This window comes from Lethenteron reissneri, chromosome 8 (assembly GCF_015708825.2).
Source record: "Lethenteron reissneri isolate LAM-NWPU_2019-01 chromosome 8, ASM1570882v1, whole genome shotgun sequence".
NCBI lineage: Eukaryota > Metazoa > Chordata > Hyperoartia > Petromyzontiformes > Petromyzontidae > Lethenteron > Lethenteron reissneri.
In genome coordinates this window covers 9,106,824-9,131,338 of record NC_083786.1, presented here as the reverse complement: position 1 = coordinate 9,131,338, position 24,515 = coordinate 9,106,824, and the positions used below count along the sequence as shown (strand labels likewise).

The 24,515-nt window shown below is 45.4% G+C and overlaps 1 protein-coding gene across 1 annotated transcript; it reads right to left on the bottom strand.

Annotated features, from left to right (window-relative positions):
- Positions 1 to 84: 84 nt before the first annotated feature.
- Positions 85 to 20,524, bottom strand: GTPBP2 (GTP binding protein 2). The gene is made up of 12 exons (XM_061581358.1): positions 20,066 to 20,524; positions 19,109 to 19,135; positions 16,344 to 16,528; positions 14,812 to 14,920; positions 13,688 to 13,885; positions 12,557 to 12,731; positions 8,546 to 8,765; positions 7,935 to 8,070; positions 6,585 to 6,643; positions 6,157 to 6,328; positions 5,127 to 5,291; positions 85 to 4,465 (listed from the first exon to the last, which is right to left on the bottom strand). Exons 1-12 carry the CDS (start codon positions 20,246 to 20,248, stop codon positions 4,289 to 4,291), a joined length of 1,806 nt encoding a protein of 601 aa, XP_061437342.1. The 5' UTR covers positions 20,249 to 20,524; the 3' UTR covers positions 85 to 4,288.
- Positions 20,525 to 24,515: the final 3,991 nt, after the last annotated feature.

Below are 24,515 nucleotides of genomic sequence, written 5' to 3'. Positions count from 1 at the left end.
TCAGAACGCTTTTAATGCATTAGTTTCTTCAGTTTGCTCCTTAAATTTTTGAAACATCACAAACAAGCCACACGTGACACGGAATATAGTTTAAATCTAAGCAATTTAATATTCTTTTGTTTTTACAAAATGTACAGTTAACAAAAACCGAAAAAAATATACCGTAGTTATATATTTTCTTAAAACGAAGCGTACGGAACGACCAAACGGGATGGACGAGCTCACGGGTTCGCGGTACGAGACCCGAGGAACGGGGCACGCACGGACGCCGGACGCAGTATCTATCACGGTGGACAGCACCAAAGAGCCACACAAACTCACCAGCGCCCCATGCTGCACGTGCTCAGCTCGATCAAGAGACTCAACGCTTCGGCATCGAGTGAGAAAACGTCACGGATGTTTAGACCCCAAATAGGAGGGCGACGGGGATCGTAGTAAACCTTGCAATACACGACAGCAATGCTGCAAATGTTTTAAGGTCGTGTTATCCACGAAGGCGACCGCCATTCACTTTCGTATATTTCTATACACTTTAAAAGATGTAGGTGATCAGTGTATTCATAAAGTGGACTCTTTACTTAGCAGGGTTATTCAGTTTGAAATTATTTATCCGCATTGAGAAGCAGACAAATGCTCCAAATACCATGGTGTAACATTAACGGAACTGGAATTTTAACCCATGCTGGGATGGTGGCGATGCATTCAGTAGAGTGTTCGTAAAATCTGATTTGCTCGATAAATAAGCCAAATCTTGTAAAATTACCTTTCAAAGTACACCCTGGAGCCAGAGTTAGTTATAAGAGAATGCTTAACAGCTAGTATCAATATCATAGGATCCTGTTAAAGAGCTTCACATCTCATCGAGTTCCTCCAGGATAAATAAAGATAACGATTCTGTTAAACATCAATGCTACCAATTGTAGTAGAAATTAAAAAGTGAATGGCAGCAACTCCATTAGACGTTTCAAACATTAAATATTTTGCAGTGCGTCCATTCAGATTTGCCCCTTTATATTTCCGTGAAGTTTAGCCAGGATTCTTTCTCCATCGTGCGTTAATCCGCTTAACAGGAACACATACACATGCGACGTGAGACAACAACGACGACGACAACAGCCGAGGGGTGAGTTCGAACGCTCAAGCGCAAAAATAAGACAAGATCTGGGACGTTGATATCATTGGACGTTGAATTAATAACAAAACTAAATCGACCAAAAGTGCTTTTCCAGACTAGTAAATAAACCTCGTAATGTTGAACACGAGCATTCTAATAACAAACAACAACATTTATGATGCACGCTCGCTAAGTGCTATGAAGGTTTAAATAAAATTGGGTAACGTTGACACGTGGAAGGATTTCGAATCCCGTGTGCACATCGCAGATGGACGGCACAGCCGGAAGTTTAACGTGAAGTCTGTCGGCCAGCAGCCTGCTGGGTCGACGTCGGTGAAGTCTATTTGACGAGCGTCTTGGTGGTGTTCCTTTCCAACGATTATAAAAAAAATTCTACCACCACCCCCAGATTTCTTTAACCTTCTACACGGTGACTGTCAATCCAATTTCTATCTTAAGAGCATTTTTTGGGAGCATTTTTTTATACTGAAACTCATTTTCCATAAAACCTGCATCACTTTATGTCAACGGAAGTGAAGAAGGAAAGGGCCTTTAGCTGAGATTGGTGCCAGTACATACAGTACTTAATAATTACAACACAGAAACCTGTTTAACAATGGGTACAATATTGCGAAGTTTGAACAGGAAGTATTTGGCATGCTAAAAAAAACACGACGGTCAAGACCTTAACTGCATTAAAATGCATTGTATAAAGTTGTAAAACTTATTTAAGTACACATCCTTTTTTGAGTGGACCAAAAACTTTATCGTTAAAATGATGCAGCAGTGAATGCCAAAAGGCACCATTTACCTCGAGCAATGTTCCAAGTGCGATGGAGATTTTCCGAGTTTCTCTCGGCCTCGAGCAGGGCATGGCAGGCACAGGGCATGCAGAACAGAAGGGCAGGCATGTGGTTAAGTCCCCCTGTTTAGCGTTAGCGATGAGCAACTGGCACCTGCCACAGCCGAGGATGAGGATCATCAAGGTCACCGATGTGTTATTGGGTTGTTGCGCGCGCATCGTTCAGCACGATATCAGACGTTTCGATGCACGTGCCGGAAGCTTTTCACAGGAATCCGTTTGCCGCCGCACAAAACGAGCCGCGGTACAACCCGAAATAAAACATCGAAGCGCACTACAGTACGGCCACGAAAAGCTACGCAAGTAGTACTTGAGTCGATGTAATGAAGATCAAAGATACCTTGTGCGTGTGCTTGGCGTATGATATTTCACGTCAGTGTCACTGAGACTGCATATAACATACACGTATGCACCAATATATGCATACAATACATATGTATAATGCATATCTCTTACATACACATAGATATACACACACACAAATATATACACATATATACAGGTGCGCAGATATATTTGTTTAACCTGTAAAATTATATTTGTTTACGTTGTAAAACAAACAGCGTATGCTTCAAACAGAACGTAAAATCATGCTGATGAAATTCCAAACAGTGCTGGAGTATAAAATGAGCAGTTACGAGTATAACATGTTGTAACTTATCCACAAATACCAGAATTATATTGTAAAATCTACCTATGTTGTTGATAACTAAAAAAAACCATGAAGACACAATTAGCTCCTGTCTTGGCATCAAGGCAGACAAAGTCAACAGTCGTTTCTTAAATACATCACACTGCCAATAGCACCAACAGTGCACTGTCGTCATCAGATGTTAATTAGAAGTACACAGCAGATAACAAGGTGGTAATTGCACTGATCGCAGCATACATTGTAAGGTCAACACACAAACTCAAATAAATATTGAAACTCCACAGTGGTATGCCCGTACGAAGGAAGAGTTCGGCTACTCCAACCAGACTGGCAAAACGACGAGCGAGCCAGCGATAGGTTTTTTGCGAGGCAGACACAGCATTGTCCTCGAAATACCAGAGCTAATTCGGGAGTAGGGTACACTCCGGTCTATTAAGTTTTACTCGCATTACTCAATTATGTATAAGAAGACGGCAGCTGACCAATTGGAAGCTTCTTATCTTGCTCAAGCATGCATATAATTGCATAAAAAATTGTAATGGGTTGAAAGTCACTTAAAAAATTTAATTTATCTTATTTGGATCATACGTGCAGTGCAGTACTCTACAGTAGTGCCCGAATGATTGGCACTTGACATTAATGTGCAAAGTGGAGACGCGGATGACAAAAAGCATTGCTTTGCATGCCGTTCAATTTGTAAACGTCACAAATGCTAATGTCTTTTTATTTTTAGGGGTCCCGCCCCAAAAGACCCACACTTATATGCAGGACAAGGTTTATCCTCTCATATTATTTCGAGGACACACGTATCTGGTCGTGCCAGCACAAGCAACTTTAAAAGCCACGTGACCAATGCAGACATGGTCCCGTGGCGAATAAACCCCACCAAAACCTGATACTGGCCGTTGCAAATCAGAAGGGAGCCGGAGACTCGTGCCTCGAAGGGGTTGGGAAATGTGCATGCACAAGTGTTTCAATAACACTGGAGTGAGAACAATAAAAGACTCCTTGTTGAATCGAGGCGAGCTGAAAAGCCTGAGTGAGCCTGCGACTTATCTTGCTGGATCAACGGTGAGCTAGAAGGCTGAGTAAAAGTCTGCTACTTCATGAGCGCAGGGTACAATGTGAGCGTGGCCTCATGGGTTCAGTTCAGGCAAGGCCTGCTTCCCGTGACCTGCTGTGTCATGAGCACGTGCCCACTATGACCTTTAACCTGATTGAGCTCCCATCTCGGAAAGAGCGCTGCATTGACAAACTCCAAGCGCTCCACCGTGGAAGTCCCGTTATCTTATTCTAAAACAAACTGCAGCCCTGCTGTTCGTGACTATATTGTGCTCCACTGTTAAGTAAGGAGATGTTTACCTCGTGACATCTGCACATGCATATACTGTAAAACTAAAAAAACGATTTGTCTTTGCTGATGGAGATCACTGCATATATGGTGAAACCTCTGTGGGTGTGTGTGGAGTTTAAGAAGAATGCGTCTCGGGTTAAAATACAAGGAGAACAAAACTAGCATTGCGTTTTAAAATGTCTTCACCGTATCCGGCCGAAGCCTGCAGCACCAGGGAACCGCACACGTTCATAAGGTAACCCTACTTTACCGCAAGGGGTAATCGACAGCAGTCTCTTCTCTTACTTCATCCTCGGCTCGCCGCTTTCACGAGGAACTGTCGTCGGACGAGGGAGAGGCCGGCAGCGAGTGCAGCTTGGTCACGTGACCCATGCCTCGGGTGGCGCCCTCGCGGATGAGCAGCTTGGCGCCCAGGCGGATGTACTCGGGCTGCTTGATGAAGCGCAGCGTCACCACGGCGTTCTCACCTGTCCGCACGTTCTCCTGCAAGCAGTCACGGCCGTCGGAAATTATAATTAGAGTTTTTGACTCAAAACGCCTCTGCAATGACGACAGAACTGGCCAAACATGCCAATGCAGGACCCTCCGGAAAAAAGCGTTTTGTACGACGTAGAAGAGCCATTTCTCCTAACATGTAGCCTATTGTATGTTTGTCCTTTCAGGGCAGTGTTATTGACGAATGTTGTTATTTGTGTGCTCATGCTCCAATGCTCATGCAGTATCGCAAAAAAAACTTTGATCTTGAAACTCCATGAAGTTTTCCTGGATATTTCATTATTATTATAACACCAATTGCATCGAATGTATCAAAATTTCGAAATTTAATTGCCTTTTGAATTTAATTTGCATCATTATGGGACACCAAATAATAATAAACAGATCATCACCAAGTCCATAGTCATGAGATTATCACTCTCACCGACTGCGGACAAGCTAATGGCACGTGGCTCACAAGAAACAAGATTTATATCTCAAGAAGAAGTCGAACTTGACTTGTACATTTTTTGGCTCGGCTTTTGTACGCGTAGGTTTCGAACAGCCTTGGGCCTATCCACTCGGCTCCTGCAGCTAGCAACTGTCGACACCGTTTCCCTATTGGTCCCGACAACCACGGACCCCCCCCCCCAACCGCCGCTCCGCTCACCTTGTCGAGGATGTCCTCCACGATTGCGGTCTGCCGCACGTTGCTCACGTGCACAGTCACCTGGAAGCCCTGCCGCACCGTCTTGGCGTGGAACAACAGCACGATCTCGGCATCGAACGCCCAGCACACGGTGGGGCACATTTTGGGGCTCACCAGCACCATGCCCTTTTGGGGAGGGGGGAGGGGGCAGACCACGGACAGCAGTGGGGAGGAGTAACAGTTAGGTACGCAACGGAATGTTGACTTATTGAACATCACGTGGACCATTGACGAAGCAACGCCCAGCATGACACGGCTGAAGCAGATGACGTCAACTCCAGTCCAACCGTTTTTTCTTTAGTCGAGTAATCGTGTAGTGTATGAAATTACTCTCACTGACACGGAGTAACAGGTCACCTGCTTACACTTTACTAATCCTACTCTCACACCCGTTGTAGGCACACCGATGACTGCCTTTCACCGTCACCACACACTCTGCTTCTCCTACTACCCACTCTCATCTACCCCGCACCTCACCTACTCTCTCTCCTATCTCGCCGCTGCCATCTGCCCTTCCCTACACCGCCCCGTACCCACTCACCCGTCTGTCCCGGGCGGGGGGTTCAGCCAACACCCGCCCGGCGACGGCGTGAGGGGCAAGGTCCCGTTGACGGCCCGAGTGGCAGCGGCGAGATGTCCTCTCTCTTGGTCCCCGAACAAACTCACTTTACTCACGCGCACTCCCGCTTATGTACTTCACGTGCTCCCCACTTAAGCTGTCGCATCTACGGCACCTCTTGCGCTCATTAATCCCTAATCATCGCCCCCGATCTCCCGCCTCTCCGGCGCCAACCTCGCGCCCCAACGCGCACACCTGCTCGTCCCCAATTTGACCCTCTCGACTGCGCGCACTGCGTACATCCCTACTCTACAACCGGATCAATAATCGGCAGAGTAATCGACTACCGACACAATCGGGTAGCCCAAGCTCTCATCGGATTTGTCGTGTGTCCTCGGTCACCCGGCAAGCCCCCTGGTGGACACCGCTCACCTTGCGCAGGAGGTAGCGGTCGAAGGGGCCCAGCGCGAGCGTGGCGGCCTGGCCGGCGCGCAGCACGCGGCTCGGCGCGCGGTTCCTCTGTATGGTGGCGACGGCGACCGGCAGGAACTCGCCGCGTTCCGTGGGCCCCACCACGAAGCCATCGCCCTCCCGGCACACGCCACTGCGCGGAGGAGAGGACACCGCAGATCGTTCAAGGTCCCGACCTCCCACGTAGATGCAGGAGGAGCAAGTACAAGCGTGACTTCGTAAAGCAATCGACTACAATCGGCGCTTCGGTTATGCACATTACCTTGGTTGGGGCTTAACCACTCTTGCGGAAAAATGTATCAAATATTTTAAAGCGTTCGCGCGTTTCATTATTTCAGACACGGACTGTTAGATCCGCAATGAGAATTCCACTTGCGTAACATTCTCACCTGTATAACGTTCCTCCGACCACCGTGCCCACTTCAGGTACCGTGTAGATCTCATCCACCTGTGCCAGTCATAACATAGGCAACGTGTGCATAAGCAAGCAGATTTTATTTCAAGAAGTGTAATCAATGTTATTACCAGATAATCTTGAGAATTTAGCATAAACGCACTTTCATTTGTTCCAGGCCTCTGAAGAAACTAGCACTCTCCATGAAAATGTGGAAGTTGTAGCACTGGCTCAAAGCCGTCACCAGATATGACCAATGCCATTCTCTGCATTGGCCATGACAGTCCCCATTTCAGATGGTCTGTTCCAATGTCTTGAAGCATTCGCAAGACTTACGATTTTGTACGGGTTAAAGAACATGTTCTGGCTTCTCGCTAGACTCGTATGATACCAGAAAAGGATGGAGCTATGCAAGTGCAGTGGCATAGAATAAGCGATGTAGCAGCATAGCGCTGGCTGCTGGCGGGGAAGGGGATCTGCGGCTTACAGCAGCCCTGACAGTCAGCAGGCCACGTGATACACCAGAGGGGATATCTGGGGGAAAGGTCACAGAAGGGGCACGTGGGGGAAGCCCGGGAAGCCGCTGGTAGGTTCTAGAGAGAGGGCGTGGCCGGGGCGGAGCGAGGCCACGCTGGGAGCACAAAAGGGGGGGCCCTGAGCGAGAGCTCGGGGCTGTCGTGTGGAGTGGGATTCCCGTCGTGCTGTTGAAGATCGTCGCCGTCGTCGCTGTCGTCTCGTCGCTATCGTCGCTGTCGTCTTCACTCGATATTGCGCTGCTAGACGGTAGTTGGCTGTCTGGTTCAGCGCCGTCGGTGTTAGACGGCTAGCGTTGTGTAGAGGCGAGCAACTCGCGTAGAGTTGTGTATAAGCGAGCGACAGAAGAGTGTGTACCAGCGTAGGGTGTGTACTGTGCCGAGGGTGCTCGTTAAATAGAATAAGTGCCTCCAACTCTTAGCGTCTCCGAGTTAAGTCACTACACAAGTAGTGGGTGGGATTGGCAGAGCAGTAGGTGGAGCCAATGAGTAGGCCGTGAGGCCAGCATCCGAAAGAGGGGCCACACTGTGTGGGTGGGGATACCGAGGTGGGTGTGGCTAAGTAAAAGTGGGCAGAGGGAGGACTTGGCAGCTCATCACGTGTCCTAGTTGAGCCTCCCAGAAATTTGGTAACTTGGTATTTTTTCACTATTACATCCACTCCATTGCGGATAATTCTAAATTACCATCAGAAATGAGTACTCGCCGATTAGAGAGGGGAAGCTTTACCTCAGGCTAGATTTACAGATAACCACGCGCATCAGGTGAATCGCAGTGTCAATGGTGGTGGTTAGCAGCGGTGAGATCCTCACCTGAAACTCGGCGAGCTGCTGCATCAGCTGCTCCTGCTCTTGCACGTTGCTCTGAGGCGGGAGCACGTTGAGGAAGGTTTTCAAGAGGTCCAAGTTCTTCCCAGTCACGTTGGACACGGTGAAGATCGGTGTTATACTAAAGACACGGAAACAAACGTGCTGTTGCAAGATGGACCGTGAGCAATGGGCGAGGAAGTGGCGGTTGCGGTGGCGAGATGTTAAATCCCTCGTCTGGTATGCAGGAGGTTGTGGGTTCGATCCCGACCCTCATGCATGCCTGCTTTATATTTGGAGTTTGCATGTTCTCCCTGTGGTCATGTGGATTTTTCTCCGGGTCCTGCGGCTATTCCCTCCACATTTAGAAACGTGCACTTAAAGAGTATTTGGCTGCTATAATTTCCACGTGATAACCCACTTCATCGAGCTGTATAGAAGCCAGGTCACTTCTCAAAAAGAGCTATATAGCTCAGTGGGCCTAACCTGGTAAAAAAAATAAGTTTTTAGTTTAGTTTTAGAGTGGCAAAACCTTAACCCACAAGTTGATAAATGAACGAGGATGATGAGAAGCAATTGATACAAAGACGACGTAAGAAGAGACCGCCCCCCCCCACCTGCTGCACTGTGGGAACTTGGTGGCGGCGGTCATGGCGTCGTCGGGGCCACACACGAGCAGCGGCACTTTGTTGCAGCTGGGGCTGCGCAGCAAGCGCTCGAGCTGACGCACGGTGCGCTCCACCGTGCCGGGCGAGCACACGTCCACCTTGCTCACCACGATGAAGAACGGCACCTTGAGTGCCATCGCCAGCCCAAGATGCTCTTTGGCCGTCCCAACTGTCGACGAGACAGAATGTACATTAAACTAGCCAATGTAGGAAGGACAACAAACTAAACACAAAAAGCAGAAATGAGTTTAAAAGTGCATAGCTCTAGTGGTTTCCTAATATCGGAAGGAAGAGCGTTCCAGACGGCCGCAGTAGAGCCCCTGAAAGCGTGCGATGTGGTCAGTCTTTGTTCGATGGGTAGACAAAAGCCGCTGCTGTGAGGATGACCGGAGTTCGCGTGATGGTTTATGCTCCTTGACAAGATAGCAAGGTATTGTGGTAAATTTTTCATAAAATGTAAAAGTAAAAAAATAAAAGAGGTTGCCGATTGATTTTACACGAGGAGCATCAGAGTTGGATTCAGTGCAGTGCAACCCAAAGAAATGTTCGTGTGTGGTTCTGGTTATAGGTGCTCATGAATAGCACTTGCCCCTACAGTCTGTGAAAGCTATGAGGGGGGAAACGTTGTCTTTGTGGTTATTGGTGACCAGACCAACATCTCACTACACTTGAAAGCCAAGTTTTATGATAGGTGGCTGCCCAGATTTGTAACCCAGGATCTCAAAAGTACCGGCTCAGTCCACTCTCTGACCCTTGACTCACCTTTTGTGAATGTATTTTAACTATATTGCCTCTCGGATTGTTTTAATGAAGTCTGTTGTTAAACTTTGGCGGTTACACTGCCAAACCTCTCAGAAATATATCTAAGGGCACAGTCCGATATTAAAGTGAACACTTAAGAGCAAAGACCCTGTGGCATTTTCAATTGGGCAACCGTGGTCTGCTCTCGTCGCCCAATTTGTTCTAAATAAATAATAAAATGCCAATGCTTTTCTCACAAAGTTCAATCGAGGGCATCACTCTCTTTCAAAAATAGCAGTGCCACATTCCAAGCAAATGTGTTATATTTTTACAGCCAAGTTACTATTTTTACTATTTTATTACAGTACTGTCAGTGGAATGCGGACCATCAAATACAAACAGGTTGTCACAGGGCTTAGGTGCTGAGCAAATAACCCCAAATGGCAACATAAAAGCACACAAAAACAGGTACCTTCCTGTTTAGTAAATTTTTTCAGGACAGAAATACTTTGCTGAACAAAAATAAATTGCACCTTGGCAATGGATGCATGCACCCCAAAGCAAAATATAAGTTAGGACCACTCAAAAACATCAAACATTTCATACACAATCAACATCAACCACCTTCCAATTTAATAAGCAGCTATTGGCCACACCTCAAGCCACTGGTACATCACACACATTTGACACTCTGCAACAACACTACACTCAGCGCTAAAAACAAAGCACCCTTTTGCGGCAAGTGCTGTTTGCGAGCAGCTATGAAGGTCGTCACGGCACACGAAGAAGGATATGTGGCCAGGACCATGTCCATACGTCTATGTCTCCCTAGTGGCAATGTTTACACATCGCACGAGGTACTCAATTGAGGCCGAGTCGACCTAGGGGCGATCCAAGACTGGTTCAGATAATCGTCACGGGTGTTGGCCACGAGCGGAAATTTAACTCGGGTTGCTGGGTCCGTAGTGCAGCACGCTACCCACCCGCAACGCTACTGCTTCCCCCCAGTTGGCAACACCACATCACACTCGGCAGAGGCAAACATAAACCTTATCAGAGTCACATGCAAGCGTAAACACAAAGCCATAACCCCCAACTCGACACCTCATCTTGTTCGGCTGACCGGTACACGGTGATCGGGACGTTTATTAATAACCGGGGCATCACTTTCCCAGACTTCAGCAGGCGAATCGGGCTTCAAAACATCCCCTTACACAATCGAGTGAGGGGGGTGCTTGGCAAAAATAAACTCCGCATGCCTGTTCAGCTTAACCATAGCACTTGCAGCCTGACTGTCAATTGTACAACCCCAGCACGCATTTTCCGAGCAAACGCAGTGAGAATATTCCCATGGATGATGAGAATTTCCTCAGCAGAGGTCGCCGGGTGGATCACAGATCAGAATGCAGAGTTGGCAACCAATGAGATCCTAGGATTAAATCTGGGTTTCAGCTGCCTGTGACCTGATCCTAACCGGATTCTGAGGTGAAATTAGTTAATGATCTCAGCCTGGTCTTCAATGACTGCACAAAAAAGGCCATCGCATAAACATTGGTTCTTCCACTCAACTTCCAGAGATAGAGAATTTTAAATACCAGCTTGTCTGTCATGGGACAAACATTACTCGTGGTGGCAGGGCAAGAGGGAACGTGCTGTCCTGCGCCCCCCCCCCCCCCCCCCCGTTACTGTGGACCAGAGGTCACTTGAAGGGGTCTCAGAGGTAGAATTTTGATTTAAAACTTTCGTGACTGCAGGATTTCATATTCGTTGGTTCTTTTGGTAAAGCCACGTAGATATAAAACAACAAAATAAAAAAATTAAAAACTCAAGACGTTTCGATCCCCCCCCCCCCTTTTCTCTCCGCCTGATGACAACCTCTTATGTTGCAATCGAAACGTCGTGAGGTTTTGTTATTTATTTTGTTGTTTTTCTATCTATGTGACTTCTCAGAGGTAGCTCTGTGACATCTGCTTTTGTGGGGTGTTGTCTAACGTGAAGAGTTACACTACTCTGCAAGAGATCTGAAGGGATTATTTTTCTCATGACATACCGAGAGAGAACAGCTGAGATACAATTGGGATAAAGATTAATTTACTTTGAAAGATTTTCATAAACAACTTTTTTCCTCTTTGCTGGTTATTTTTAGTCCGGATTGCACGGGACAAATATCTTTTGACACTGCACCCTTGAACACTTTCACAAGACATGATGAACAAGCATCAGTCATGGGCCAGCAATTACGGCCATCAAGTGATGAGCTGCCTCTTATCATGTGACACAAATACCATGTTATGTATACTCACAACGGAACCGAGAGGCCCCCCACAACATTCACATGTGCAAGATGACTTGAATTAAAAAATTCACTATCCCCTTTTAAAATTTTGATTGCGTCACCTCCCCACAAACGACTGAAATATAACGTTCACTTATTCCACTTACTCTTGAAAAAAATACTATCTGAACAAAGAGCTCTTCTGGCGCGTCGTGTTTTTGCAGGACGTCACCTCAACAATCTTTTCTATCTTCCAAAGTGGCTCAGAATTTACTAACAACTAACTCCATTATCTGTTTCTGCTTGTGGATACGAACATGCCAAGTTAGTTCTCTGGAGTGACAAGATAACATTTAGCCTGTGCATTTTGAGTGCAGACGCAAGTCACCCCAATTAGACCCTGGATAATGATGCTGGCGTCATTATAGATTTAATGCCACAGCCAAACACATTTCAACGCAACACGCCTTAGATTAGATTAAAAAGCATTATGGAGGGAGGCGACTGAGTGGCTCAGAGGTCAGTGTTGAGCTGGTACTGATTAGATCCTGGGTTTCGATACAGGCAACCACTTGCGATTAAAAACCGGGTTCTCAAGTGCAGCAAGTTGGTGGTTTGAGAATGGTCACCATGACTGCACGGTGCAATAATTCCCAAGAGAACTCTCTTCGCCGAATGGCATGATACCAAGGACATCATTTGTATAACGGAGCAGTTCCACAAATTAGGCAACCTTCCAGTGAATATTACTATATCATCCCACCCACCCCATTTCATCGACAATTGAAAGTTGACCGCAACAACAATTCCCCGCATCTTCAAAGCGTGCATCTAAAAATGCACACCTGAAATCGTGCAGCTGTTCAATAACGGGGGGAGGGGGGGGGAACCAAGGAAATCACAACAGATTGGCGGGGAAAAGCTTGAATCCATCCGTCGCTTACCGAGACCAGTGTTGGCGCCAACCACGAGCATGGCGAAGTCGGGGGCGTAGCTGGTGAGGCCGAAGATGGTGGTGCGCAGGTATTTGTGGTGGCCGGCCAAGTCGATGAAGGTGATCATCTTGGAGGAACTCTCGCAGATCTCCTCTGCCGTGCGCGAGCCGTTGTAGTTAACGACCTGCGGCGAGCGGTGAGCAGATCTGAGCACGTGAGCAGACTTTGCACGGCACGGCAAAGTTTTGCCGACTTGATATTTATTAACTTTTTTGCCTATCCGCTGTTGGATGAAGGACTCTTCTAAGCCATGCGCGTCGTGCGGTTTGTGTGACAAGAATTCACCGCTATGGTCATTGCGGGTCGGTACAGGGGGAGCCCAGGACTGGTTCAGATATCACACGCCACTGATGTTAGTCATGGGCCAAGAATTGAACTCAGTTCTTTGGGATCATAGCACAGTGCATACATAATAACAATAACGTCATTTATTTAAGATATTCAAGCTAGTGCTCCATTGGGATCTTTGGCAAAATTCTATTTCAGTGAGTGTATGTTTAGGGGAACCCAGAAAAAATGCATGCATATAATAGGTTAACACTCATAAGTCAGTACAGATGGGTTTCATGACGCCACCTTCTGCACTGCCATCATCTGGATACCCTTAGCTCAGAAGATGTTAGAGTTTTACGAACTTGTGTGATCTACCAATCCTGGTCTCGAAAGAGCCAAATAATAGGGTTACGCTTTAAAATAAAACCGGCTTGTTTTATCGCTGAGCTCTTGCATGGATCTAAATGCAGGTTAATTGCACTGACCAGCATACTAAAGCATGGCCAAATAACCTCCATGACCGATTGCAATGCAAGAGACATCTGTCTCAATGAGCTCTCACCGGTATATACAAAAAATCATCACAGGTGTGTTGCATGTATGTGTTTGTTATATATACAGCATGGCTACAAAAGAATTGTATTCATAGTGCAAATCAAGAGGTCATAAAGGGAGTCGTCAGGGTAAATTGTATGAGCAAACACAAGAATACGATCAGGCAAAAAGACTGAAATATTTAGCATCGATCTGAAACAGCGGAGGAGATTAAGCAGGGCTATCCACACACATTTGGGATTTGTGACCCACCTCGCCCTTGCTGTTGAAGCCCAGGATCTCGAAGCTGATGCTGGAGGTGCGCCCAGACTGGATTTCATGAAGGTGGCGGAAGAGGTTAAGACGCGCACGACCCCTCCCGTTGTCCAGCTCTCCTTGCGTCAGGACACCCAGCAGTGTCGACTTGCCCGCGTCCACGTTGCCCAGCACCGCTACCCGTAGGTCCAGGAACTGCCGGCACAGACGATGGGGTGGGGGGTGGGGGGGCACGACGCACTTCAGCAAAACGCAATTTAAAACAAGTTGGGAGACATCACTTACGTGACGTGGAGCATGTAACGATTTCTCAACGAGCACTTGTCCTCGAAAGTTTTCGATTAGCGTTAACGTTAAATTCCAAGCCACGCGACAAGACGATGTTGCACGTAATCGCATTGGCCGAATAGATTTATCCAATTAGTGCCCGTTTTGTTTTTTTGCCAAGTTTTGTTTGGGTGAGCATTACATTAATTTGGCTGGTTTTCTAAAGGATAAGGTCCTAAAAACATGACAACATTTTACTAACATTTTATTAACATTAGATATCTTTTAAAGTTATTGTGACCGCGTGTCACAGACAGACAGACAGAGCTTATGCATTAACGCTTTCAACCATAGTTGGATACTTGTCATTAAAGTATCCCTTGGTCATTCACTGTTGCGCGAGGAAACCCAACAGGATTGCTTGGCTTAAAATTGGACTTTGCACCAATATATCCCCATAGACAGAAAGGGCTGGATTTCATGTGTGGATCATCCAGTTTATGCCAGTGGCGTAATAAGAATGCATAGTCTGTGGAATGCTGAAAGGAATGTCCTGCCCAAGAAAATATATTTTGACTTCCACCCCAAGCCAATCGTATTATTGTGCCACCAATGCTGTACCTAAAACTGGGCCCCAGTATTGCTACAATCGTTGTTGCAGGAAAACCATGAGATGCCAGTTCCGCAATGGAGTGTTTTTTTCTCTCGTGCATGTGGCCTTTCTCTGAGCACTCCACATTCCTCTCACATGAAGCTAAGCAATTGTGCAAGGAGGTGACCAGACTCAGTGACACTCTTTTCTAGATGATAGACATATGATGAAAAACCCACAATAAAGACCAAGGGTCACCTACCTGTTGGTCATCTGGAACCTTCCGTATCAAGACCTCAGCCACCATTTTTGGGCACTTGTCCTCAAACTCCACGTTTCTTTCTCGTAATATTGTTAAGTCTGCTCCAAGCCTGTTAAAAACAGATAATATAAAAAAATCCACATTCGTCAATAAAACTGACTTACAAAGAAAAATATATAACAGGTGATGTTTGGGACAAATGGTGCTTATTCGTAGTATATGAAACGACACATTATATTACAGTCGTTGAAAAAAGCCCCAAATTTTCACGTATGTTGCAAATTTGTCTTTTCTTGAGGTAATTGGCTACAACTGTTCCATTTTAAATATTGGCATGACAAACGTGCATACCAAACCCATATTAACAGCACTACGTGGATTGGTTTTGCAAATACTTATAATACAATAGAGTACAAATAAATCAATTATGGATCAGAATAGCCATGCTTTTCGAGAATAAAACACGAATAGGATATAAAATTGCTTTTGTTCAGGACAATGTTTGACAACTTTCAAACATGCAAAAACATTTTTATAACATACCAGAGCATATCACACCAAAACATTAACAAGATTCCAATGTAATACTTAAGTAAATAAATACAAAATATCATCCCTTTTGTTTATTCACTGCTAGATGACCTCCCGATGCTGTTTGAATTTCATTGCTACACCTCCAGAGTTGGTCTCGACCATCGGCCGTCATGCCTTTGAGCAATGTGTCCTGCCCAAGCCCAAACCTACCTTCCTTAACATTCTTTGACGACTTGAAACGTGTGCAGTTTCGAATCAACGTGTTCCTCTTCTCGTCTCCGTAAAGTAATTCCAAGCATGCGCTTTTGCAAACCTTTCAGTTTTTGTTCCACTTTGTCAAATGTACACGTTTAAGATCCATGTGTCAGAGCAGGTTAAATACATCGCTTTTGAAAAATGTAACTGAATAATGAGAAGCCACAAAACCCAAGTGCTTAGTGAATTCTGATACAGTATAAACAGCAGTTTGTAAAAACTTAGAGGAGGTCGTTGTGTCTGTGGTCATGTTGACCTGTAATCAGTGTTTCAGTGGGCGCGCAAACACAGGGGCGGGCAGGGGCGGAACGGGCAGTGACAAGTAGTTACTTGATAATTGTTTTTTTAACCTTCTATCTGGCAACAAAACTGACACCTTTTTACAAGGAGTCATGTTTGCATAGACCACAATACCTGCAGTCATAATGCAACCAAAAACACAACTCTGATAATGTGCACTGTCCTTGAAGTTGATTGGTCCACACCCGAGACAGCGTCATCTGGTCCAACCCATGTGAGACTAGGCTCTAAGAAAAAAGCTGTCTCGGGTGTGGACCAATCAACTTCAAGGACAGGGCACATTATCAGAGTTGTGTTTTTTGTTTGCATTATGACTGCAGGTATTGTGGTCTATGCAAACATGACTCCTTGTAAAAAGGTGTCAGTTTTGTTGCCAGATAGGAGGGTAAAAAATACAATTATCATATTTTTACTGGCAAATGAGGTTCCAATGAAGTAGTTACTTGTCGGCCATGCGGCGTAGCGTTTTCAAGGAGGCTCTCATCTCCTCCAGAGAGAGTCCAGCGATGAGGCCACAGTCTTCCACGCCGATCTGGTAAATGGCCTCCCCGCGGCCCTCCTGTAACCGCCACTTCATCTGCGTGACGAGGTGCTCGAGGCGATATTGCGAAGGGTTCACCAGCTTCAACTGTTCATCGACGCAGTGTGAAAGAAAAAAATAAAGAAAACAAAAAAATTCAAACACAATGAGCTTACTATAACTTTTTTCTTTAACAACAAGACATTCTTGGCCTGGTGTTGCTATTATCCCAAGGATGCAGCTCTGAAGCAATAGGGGATCCATTTATAGATTTCTCCACTGATGTCTAACGAGCCTCTTTCTTCCCATCAAGCAGCCACGCATCAAGTGACTGCAGATTGTGAAAGTGATGGCTCCAAATCTTACATAGGAGTGTTAATAGATTAAATCTGTGTACTTAGGTGGGAAGACAAAGTCGAGGCCCTATATTTTCTCCATATTATTTTAGTAGGGTATCTATAAATGGATTTTCCTGTGCTTTGCTCTGTTCCAGTGGTTGGGTCTAGAAGCCTCTGATGAGCAATCATGTACATTTGCTCACGAAAGCTGACTTGTTGATCTGTCTGGGTAATAAGATGTTATATGGCTTGCATAAGGTAATGCAAGAGTCTTAACATGCACACGAATGACAGCATGCCTGAATCTCTTGGACCCAGGCACATTAGGGCTAAATAATACATTAATTGGCGTGAAATACTTTATTCTTTGCTTAAGTTCCTTTGAGTTACTATTTAAAATGCATCACTATGATATCCAGATGGGATGCAGTAATTGTATGCATTTTAACCAGGCTGTACATGAGAAAGTCATACATGTTCAAGTATCACGACTTAAACTTAAATTGACAACAACAAAACACAATCGCACATTTACTCTGTGGAATTGATAAACTATTCCCATAACATCAAGAATCGCCTGATGTAATAATAGGTAGAAGCCGTATTAACGAAGGGCATCGGTTTACACGGGAGAGGCAGGGGCCATTTATTTACCCCTCTCCTCTCAGATTACAAGTTCCCTGCTGGGAAACTAGGCACCGGTATTAGTCCAGTTTCCAGTGTGACCACTGAATGTGTCCATCCAGCAATTTATCCCAAACATCATCATCAGCCACGACCTAGCCACTGCTGGATGAAGGTCTCCATATGCCATCACAATCACACATGGTCACGATGATGCCACCGTTCATCTCACTCCTGCACATGAGCTGGTCATCCTTTAGCTGCCATTCTGTCACGAGCCTCGTCCATTATCCATAATTTATTCTAGCGATGTCCTGTCACAGCCCTACTTTACTTAACACTCAATATTTTGTAGTTGTTGCGTTTGTTGTCTATATTCCTATGCTCCTCTTTTTTGCCTTTCGGTGTAATTCCAATCGTGCATCTAAAAATAGCTGTCTTATTATAACAGCAAGAAGCCACGCATTAAGTGTTGGCAGCACATACAGAAATTTCATCTCATTCACCTACCGTGCGTGGCTGAATCCCATGATATAATTCCAATTGATCTATTGAAACCACAATTACATAAGGCTAACTGTAAATTACTGTTAGCAAAGAATGCATGACGATATGAAGGAATGTACTGTATTTCACCAGTCAATGCTCTTTTCAAAATATATCAGATTTAATTAAATGTTACCACCTAAAGATAATATTAGGCGAAGTCCTGGCACCATGGTTCACACGCTGCAACGTGAACCTGGAAACCCGATTTTTATTCATGGCCACGGCTAATATCATATCTGAACTGGGCCTGGATCCTCCAGCTCACACAACTAAGTGTGTGAGCCAGCACAAAAGTGTTTTATCAGTACGATATGACATTTCAAAATGGTCAAAATATAGCAAAAGTTACTTTGTAACATTGGTAGAGTTAAGATAACTTTAGAGCCTGCCTAAAAACACATTTCATAATACCAACGCGGTACTGTCTATATAATAAATATTAAGCAACTTAAGATAACAATGTTATTTATCACGTATACCAGAGTTCAATTTACCATCTAAAATAGCACACGACGGGAAAATCATTTATTTAAGCGACTTGAGTTTCAAGAATTATCAGGAGCGTCCTAAAAATGGGATGTGTTCAATTTCGTTTAACTGTAGTATCAATAAACAATCATACAATTAAGGTGAGATTGCATTTTCAATTACCATACTCTACAATGGGGAAAGCTTAACAATAAAGTAGTTGTCAACGAAGTTCCGACGGACACAATCCACTCGGTCACAAGAGAAACAACAGGCCCGTGATACATCTTTCCGTATTGTTAAATAACAATAATAATGCTTAACCCCTTTGTCAATTCACTGCTTGACGACGGCTGCCTCTGCATGCCACGTCAGTCGTGTGCGGTGTTGTTTGACCATACGCTGGTCATTAAAGAGGCGATAAGGAAGCTGAATACATCACTCGCCACTGACGTTAGCCACGGGCTAGGGAATTGAACTCAGGTCGCCAGGTTCAAGAGCACAGTGTGCTAACAACCACTGCTATCTATTCCATGTTAACCGATCGGAATAGATACACACCCTTTGTATTTTTAGAAGACTTCTCCGCCTTCTCCATGGGTTCTGACTGGTTTCCCTGACAGTAACAAACGTAATTTAGTCTTCTCTTCCATGTGACTCGTGTAGTTGTGTTTACAGACGGAAGATGACGTGTACACACCGACCTTACCTTATATTCTATATTCCCCTCTTCGGCCTGGAACAAAGTTAAGAAACTTGTTAATACTCGTCCACGACATAATTTGAACAAATTACACAGAGCAACAGCGATTAGGGAATTAAACAACACTTATAGCAATACGGTGATTGTTAACTACAAACATGGGGCACCATATTGGGCAAACACAACCGTTAGAACATTGTCAGCCGTGGTAAATCCACTGCTGGATTAAGAAATCCCAAAGCCGGCTTCGTCTCTCGAGATCTTGCGATGTGACAATCCACCCCAGCTGATTACATCGCTCCATCTCCTCTACAGACGTACTCTCGTACACAAAAACACCCCATTACGCTAGGTTTAAAACGAACTTCATCTATAGTTCCCCGAGCATACGGACACGTCCGAACACTTATTAAACCAATCTCGCAAGTTTAACTTCTCGTAAAAAAAAAAAAGTTTATTTTATTTACGGACAGCCCCAAACCAACCCACGGTCGCCCTCGGCTCGGCCGGCCACCCCCTCGCCCGAGGCGGCAGCGTTCACTAGGAAAGACCGGTGCGCGCCAGCTTCGCTAGGCCGCGACCTCTACGGCGTTCAGCGTCAGTCCACTGCTGGATGAAAGCCTCCTAAAATCCAGTCGTCGTTGTCTTTAGCAGCATATTACAAATGCCGTAGATGACAACAGCGACTGATTACTATGAATTTGAACGCGCCCACTGCATATTCAGCGTGGAGACAGAGCGATAAAATAAACTCTCGTGCAAACACCGTGTGGACTGTTACATCCAGCAGTGGATAAACCATGCGCCGATGCCGAGCTACAGTACATCATCATCGTCACCACCACCACATGAATTTTCTCTCCAACACATTTTCTCCACGTGACGATGCTCGGTGGCGTGCTGCTGGTGACGATGATGATGATGTTGTTGTTGTTGTTGTTTTGGCGACACACGTCCACACACCTCGGGCGGTAGAAATGGCTGTGGCTGAGGCTGGTGAAGGCTGTGGTTCTGGTTTTGGTTCTGGATCTGATGTGGCCGTGTGCGCTTCTTCTGCTGCTGTTGCTGCTTGCGGGATCGACCTCCGCCTCGCTTGGGTCCGCACGGCGCCCCGGGGCCCGTGAACAGGTCGACCAAGGCGTCCATCTTCTTCCTCCTCGTCCTCCTCCTCCTCCGCCGCTCGTGTCGAGCTCTCGTCTCTCTCTCGTCTCTCAACGAAGCCTCGACGCCTTGCCCTTGCGAGTGTCCTCTTCCATGAGACGCAACTAAACTACAACAACAACAATCGCGGCGACGCGGAGAAGTCGCTGCCGCCGCTGCTGCTGCTGCGTATTCGCTCTGCGCGCATCTCCAGACACGAAGTCGTCACCACTGCGCCTCGCTCAGCGCCGCGAGTGGCGGTGGTGACAGCAGCCCCGCCCCCCCAGCCCCCCCCCCCCCAGTGCCCCCCCCCAGTACCCCCACCCCAGTGGCCCCCCAGTGCCCCCCCCCCGTGTCCCCCCCCCCCAGTGTCCCCCCCGCGCCAGCCACCCCCCGCCCCCCCGCCCAACCCCCCCACCCAGTGCCCCCCAGCCCCCCCAGTGCCCCCCCCCGCCCCCCCCATTGCCCCTCCCCCGCCCCCCAGTGTCCCCCCCGCGCCAGCCACACCCCGCCCCCCCGCCCAACCCCCCCACCCAGTGCCCCCCCGCCCCCCCAGTGCCCCCCCCCGCCCCCCATTGCCCCCCCCGCCCCCCCATTGCCCCCCCCCGCCCCCCCATTGCCCCTCCCCCGCCTCCCCCATTGCCCCTCCCCCGCCTCCCCCATTGCCCCCCAGCCCTCCCAGTGACCCCCCCACCCCCCCAGTGTTGATATCGCGGGTCCCCTGGTGTCCATCAGCAGTACTTTGTGAGGGAAAAAAAATAGTTTATAAAATAAAAAATAATTTGAAAATATTTACGCGATCTAACCCCCCCCCCACCCCACCTATATTATGGATAATATTGGTCGCGAAAGCCTACGTGTTAAACCATAACAATAGGTGTTTATCTTTTCTGGCAGTAGTAAAACTGGAGGTTGCTGCTATAAGATGTTCAAACACCAAATAGTAACCCTTAATATATAAATGTGTCGTTAAAACCCGCCACCACCCGACACAACCAACTAGTAAAGGTTGTCACGTAAACAGAACGTGTCACTAGAACGTGTATAGTGTAGTGTATAGTGTAGTATACTAGTACAGCACTAGTGTGTAGTGTATAGTGTAGTGTACTAGTACAGCACTAGTGTGTAGTGTATAGTGTAGTGTACTAGTACAGCACTAGTGTATAGTGTAGTATACTAGTACAGCACTAGTGTGTAGTGTATAGTGTAGTGTACTAGTACAGCACTAGTGTATAGTGTAGTGTACTAGTACAGCACTAGTGTATAGTGTAATATACTAGTACAGCACTAGTGTATAGTGTAATATACTAGTACAGCACTAGTGTATAGTGTAGTGTACTAGTACAGCACTAGTGTATAGTGTAATATACTAGTACAGCACTAGTGTATAGTGTAATATACTAGTACAGCACTAGTGTATAGTGTAGTTAACTAGTACAGCACTAGTGTATAGTGTAGTGTATAGTGTAGTGTACTAGTACAGCACTAGTGTATAGTAGTGTATAGTGTAGTATACTAGTACAGCACTAGTGTGTAGTGTATAGTGTAGTGTACTAGTACAGCACTAGTGTATAGTGTAGTGTATAGTGTAGTGTACTAGTACAGCACTAGTGTATAGTGTAGTGTATAGTGAGTATACTAGTTCAGCACTAGTGTATAGTAGTAGTGTGTAGTGTATAGTGTACTAGTACAGCACTAGTGTATAGTGTAGTGTATAGTGTAGTGTACTAGTACAGCACTAGTGTATAGTGTAGTGTATAGTGTAATATACTAGTACACCACTAGTGTATAGTGTATAGTGTAGTGTACTAGTACAGCACTAGTGTATAGTGTAGTGTACTAGTACAGCACTAGTGTATAGTGTAGTATACTAGTACAGCACTAGTGTGTAGTGTATAGTGTAGTGTACTAGTACAGCACTAGTGTATAGTGTAGTGTATAGTGTAATATACTAGTACAGCACTAGTGTATAGTGTAGTGTATAGTGTAGTATACTAGTACAGCACTAGTGTATAGTGTAGTGTATAGTGTAGTGTACTAGTACAGCACTAGTGTATAGTAGTGTATAGTGTAGTGTACTAGTACAGCACTAGTGTATAGTAGTAGTGTGTAGTGTACTAGTACAGCACTAGTGTGTAGTGTATAGTGTAGTGTACTAGTACAGCACTAGTGTATAGTGTAATATACTAGTACAGCACTAGTGTATAGTGTAGTGTATAGTGTAGTATACTAGTACAGCACTAGTGTATAGTGTAGTGTATAGTGTAGTGTACTAGTACAGCACTAGTGTATAGTAGTGTATAGTGTAGTATACTAGTACAGCACTAGTGTATAGTAGTAGTGTGTAGTGTACTAGTACAGCACTAGTGTATAGTAGTGTATAGTGTAGTATACTAGTACAGCACTAGTGTCTAGTGTATAGTGTAGTGTACTAGTACAGCACTAATGTATAGTGTAGTGTATAGTGTAGTGTATAGTGTAGTGTACTAGTACAGCACTAGTGTATAGTGCAGTGTATAGTGTAGTGTACTAGTACAGCACTAGTGTATAGTGTAGTGTATAGTGAGTATACTAGTTCAGCACTAGTGTATAGTAGTAGTGTGTAGTGTATAGTGTACTAGTACAGAACTAGTGTATAGTGTAGTGTATAGTGTAGTGTACTAGTACAGCACTAGTGTATAGTAGTAGTGTGTAGTGTATAGTGTAGTGTACTAGTACAGCACTAGTGTATAGTGTAGTGTACTAGTACAGCACTAGTGTATAGTGTAGTGTATAGTGTAGTGTACTAGTACAGCACACCGGTGTGTTGGAGAGCCAAGCCACAACATTTAGAGTTCGACGTTTCGCCAGTAATTACAACTAACAGCTAATGGAATATATTGGCCATTGGAGTAAACTTATCGGAATATTTGGTGTTGACAATTGAGATAATTAGTGTCCACTCTTGAATCAACATCTCTCTCAGCTGTCTAAGTAAAAGTGTTACATCCGAATCATCTTTTGCTGCTCGAATACCCCATGGTGTTTCCTCACTGGACTTAATGCTACGGCAGAGTTTAAATTTTGTAACGTTTTGACCAAGAATTGGCTCATAGAATAAACTGCGCATCATATTTCCCGAGGCTATGCTAAACGGTAATTTTGGAACGTATTTTTTAAAAGTAAAGCTGAAAGAGCGCGGTACATAGCTTGCATAATACAATATTATAATATTAATTATAAATGTATATGTCACGTGACAGTCGAAATGTAAGCACCCCAATTTAGCTCCGAAGGACAGCCACAGGGTTAAAATTATCCACATCGTTTATCAATCTAGATTTGAAGTTTTCGTTACTACAGAGATCCATACTCTTTGATTCTTTCGGTAAAGTCACGTAGGTATAAAATAAATTAAATGTATTTTATTTACACCGTCACATGACTCGGCTGAGAATCTGATGCAAGGCGGAGAAACGAGAGCTTGATGCAATGCTTGCACGAGTCACAGGAAAGCACCCCCCGCCTAGGAGCTATAGAGAATATAAACTGCACAGAGTAAACTTGGCAATCCCACAGCAACACAAAAATAAACAAATAAAGGATTGACGTCACTGCGCCCAGGGCATAGGAACGATACAGACACACACCTTTTGACACTTTTAGAAATAACCCTCTAAACAAAAGGCACGCGGACTCTCTTTCAGCAGGTGATGGAACACCACAATGTAAATATAGTATCAGAGATAAGGCTTCACTTTGAAATGTGGGTTTACTGTTATTTCAGGATTAGTGTATTTTGTTAACAGTTCTAAAGGTGTAATGACTTTTCTTTCCCACTATGAAACAAGAATGATGCCAAGACCAGAAATGATGGAAAAATTACTGATTTACAAAGAACACTATTTCATTAAAATTCAAACATGACAATGAGGTAGCCAGGTGGGTCAGACGTCAGACACCAATTGTAGTAAGTTGTTGGTTTCAGCCTGGTCACCAGTAACTGCACACATTTCTTTTGAATGACACATTCGTTTTTCACTTGGCTTGGTTAATATCCAAGATAATTAAATATACTGAATATATACACACGAACATTTCACCATATTGCAGCATGTGGGAATGTGGGCTCCTGGTGTGGCTAAAATGAAGAAGGGATCTCGGTAGTAGTTCCTTCACATCTCCCTCCACGGGTCATGCTCCAACATGTCGACATGGTGGGGGTCACACTGCTCTGAGAGTTGCGAATGGATGTCCCTTCGTCTCAGAACACGATGCTCACAGTGACATTGGA

Coding starts and splice junctions, on each gene's coding strand:
- GTPBP2 (XM_061581358.1), bottom strand. CDS start 20,248: ATGGACGCCTTGGTCGACCTGTTCACGGGCCCCGGGGCGCCGTGCGGA. Junction 16,529..19,108: donor AGGGGAATATAGAATATAAG/GTAAGGTCGGTG, acceptor GTCGATGAACAG/TTGAAGCTGGTGAACCCTTC. Junction 12,732..13,687: donor GCTTCAACAGCAAGGGCGAG/GTGGGTCACAAA, acceptor CGCTCGCCGCAG/GTCGTTAACTACAACGGCTC.